The sequence below is a fragment of the Grampus griseus genome (genome assembly GCF_964374135.1).
Source record: "Grampus griseus genome assembly, chromosome: 7".
Classification (NCBI taxonomy): Eukaryota; Metazoa; Chordata; class Mammalia; order Artiodactyla; family Delphinidae; genus Grampus; species Grampus griseus.
Genome location: NC_139001.1, coordinates 15659585 through 15661925, shown reverse-complemented (window position 1 = coordinate 15661925; position 2341 = coordinate 15659585). Strand labels below are relative to the sequence as shown.

At 67.0% G+C, this 2341-nt stretch overlaps 1 protein-coding gene across 1 annotated transcript; it reads right to left on the bottom strand.

The window, feature by feature from the left end:
* Positions 1–1015: 1015 nt before the first annotated feature.
* On the bottom strand, positions 1016–2014 carry RNF228 (ring finger protein 228; the record flags this gene model as incomplete). The annotated part of the gene is made up of 1 exon (XM_082658617.1): positions 1016–2014. The coding sequence occupies one exon, from the start codon at positions 2012–2014 to the stop codon at positions 1016–1018; it is 999 nt and encodes a 332-aa protein (XP_082514743.1).
* Between the last annotated feature and the right edge of the window lie 327 nt (positions 2015–2341).

The window sequence follows — 2341 nt, the reverse complement described above, 5'->3', positions numbered from 1 at the left end:
AATTTCCAGATTTATATATTCTAAAATAAATTACTGTAAAAATGAAATTAAGAAAAAAGGCAGGGGAAGCCTACAGTTTCTATTCCGCGTGAATAGCTTTCAATATCTTCCAGGTGGGGGCAACAGTAAGTCAGCTTTGAGAAGAGAAGAGAAAACGGGTTCGTTAAGCTCCCTGAGCCCATTTACAGAAGATGAAATGACTTCCTGGTAGCAACACCGTGAATAAAACAATCACAAGTTTCCAGGAGATGGAACTTCTGGACTCTGTCGGGCCGCTAGCAGACGGATCCACCGCCCTGTGCGCGCCACCCTTGCTGTGCTCCGAAGACTCCAGCGGCAGATGTGAGCGCGCACGCGCGCTGAGCACCTGCCCAATCGCGCACTTACGCGGACTGTTGGTCGGTGCAGCCTCCCAACTCAGGCCAGCGCCGCGCCCCCCGGGGTTGAACGTCACTCTCAGCGCTCCGGCTCACTCACTCGCCATGGCCTCCAGGAAGTAGGGAAACCGTTCACGTTTACATCTCATTCATGCTTCCTCTGGACAATTCAGGTCCATTCACAACTGCTGCAGACGTGAGCTAGCACCTATACCTTTAAAGAAACTCTCAAGTCACAGCAGCCAGAAAACCATCTTCCAGGCGGGGCAGCGGGCATCCCACTGCTCCTTCCTCGTCTTCTTGCAAATCCTCGGACCCCAGGGAGGGATGGCTGTGCACTCTGGCGAGGATGAGGGTGGTGCATGAAGCGGAAGTTGACCTTGCACAGTCCAGGGAGATGGGACTGCCACCAGCATCCCCGCCTCCTCGGTTTCCTTCTCTGGCCCAGCGCGGAAGCGTGGACTTGAAAGGCCAGAGACGCGGAAAACCGAAGCTCTGCCGTGACCGTTAGGTGAGGGGGTGAGCGGCCGGGGGCCGCCCTCCGCAGAGGGCGGAGAAGCTCAAGCGCACCGGGCCAGAGGCCCCCTCCTCTCGGACCGCGCTGGAGGTATGGGAGGGAGGCCAGGCGTGTGGCCCCACTATGTGTCGCTCCTCCGCGCGCCGCCCGCCTCCGCCGCCGCCCGCGCCCTCGGGCCGCCGCCGCCGCCAGCCGAGCCCGTGGCCGCGCCCTCGGGCCGGTACTTGAGCCAGCAGATAACCCAAGTGACGACGACCGAGAAGAGCGCCAGGATGCTGGCCACCGACAGGCAGATGGGCCCCACGGGCGAAGGCAAGGGCAAACCGGCTGCCGGGGCCGCATCAGGGGACGTCCCGCCCCCCGGGGGGGGCCCGCCGCCGCCGTAGTGGTTGACGAAGATGAGGCCGGTGAAGAGCAGCACCACCATGGAGAGGAAGGAGAAGACGACGCACACGCAGCCCGCGGTGAGCGCGGCGCGCTTGCAGTTCTGGCAGCTCTCGTAGGAGCCCGGGGCGCGCAGGCCGGCGCTGGAGCTTGGTCCTCGGGCCGCGTCCTCGGCGGCCGGCGGCCGCGGCGGGGCCGGGGCGGGCGACGGGGCCGCGGCGGGCGCTGGGTGGCGTGCGGGCAGCGGCAGGAGGCGGTCCTGGGGCAGCGGGTCGTGCGCGGCGCGTAGGGCCAGCGGGAAGGCCTCGGCGAGCTTGGTGTTATTGGGAAGGCCGTACACGCGGCTGTCGGGCAGCGGCGTGCGGTGGCGGCACACGGGGCAAGCGATGGCGCTGGGCGGCCCGTGCCAGGGCGGCGGGCGCAGGGGGCGCTCGGGCGCGGCGGTGGCGGCGGCGGCGGCGCGGAGCTGCAGCCGGCTCAGGCACTCCTGGCAGAAGGTGTGCAGGCACGCCAGCAGCTTGGGCGCGCGCCGGTCTGCGTCGAAGTAGTTGTAGCAGATTTTGCACTCGTAGTCCTCAAGCGGAGGGAGGCCGGGGACTGTCACCGATGCGCTCCTGGCTCCCACGTCCCGGCCGTCCCGGGCTCCCGCCGCGGCGTCCCGGGCCACTGTCGAGCTCCGGGGGCTGCTGGTTGGGCTCCGCTCGCCGCCGCCGCTGTGGCTCGCCGGCGCTGCCATGGCATGACCCGCCCCTCATCGGGGGTAAGGAGAGGCGCCTTCCTCCCCCTGCGCCGCCGTCTCGGCTCCTGGCACGGAGGAGGCGCTTCTGCCTCCCCCCTCTGGCCGCTGTTGCCTGGCGAGGGAGGCACCGTTGGCTGGGCCGGGCGGGGGCGCAGCGGCGACCGCCTTCCCCCCACTCCCCCAAGGAGGCGCGGGCGTCGTGGTCCCTCCCAGTCCCCGGGAGCCTCTCTGCCGTCCCCCTTGGGCCTCTCAACGCAACTTCCCGGGTTGCTTTGGATGTCGGTTTTTGTTGGACTTGGAATTGGGAGTTGGAGGAGGGTGGGG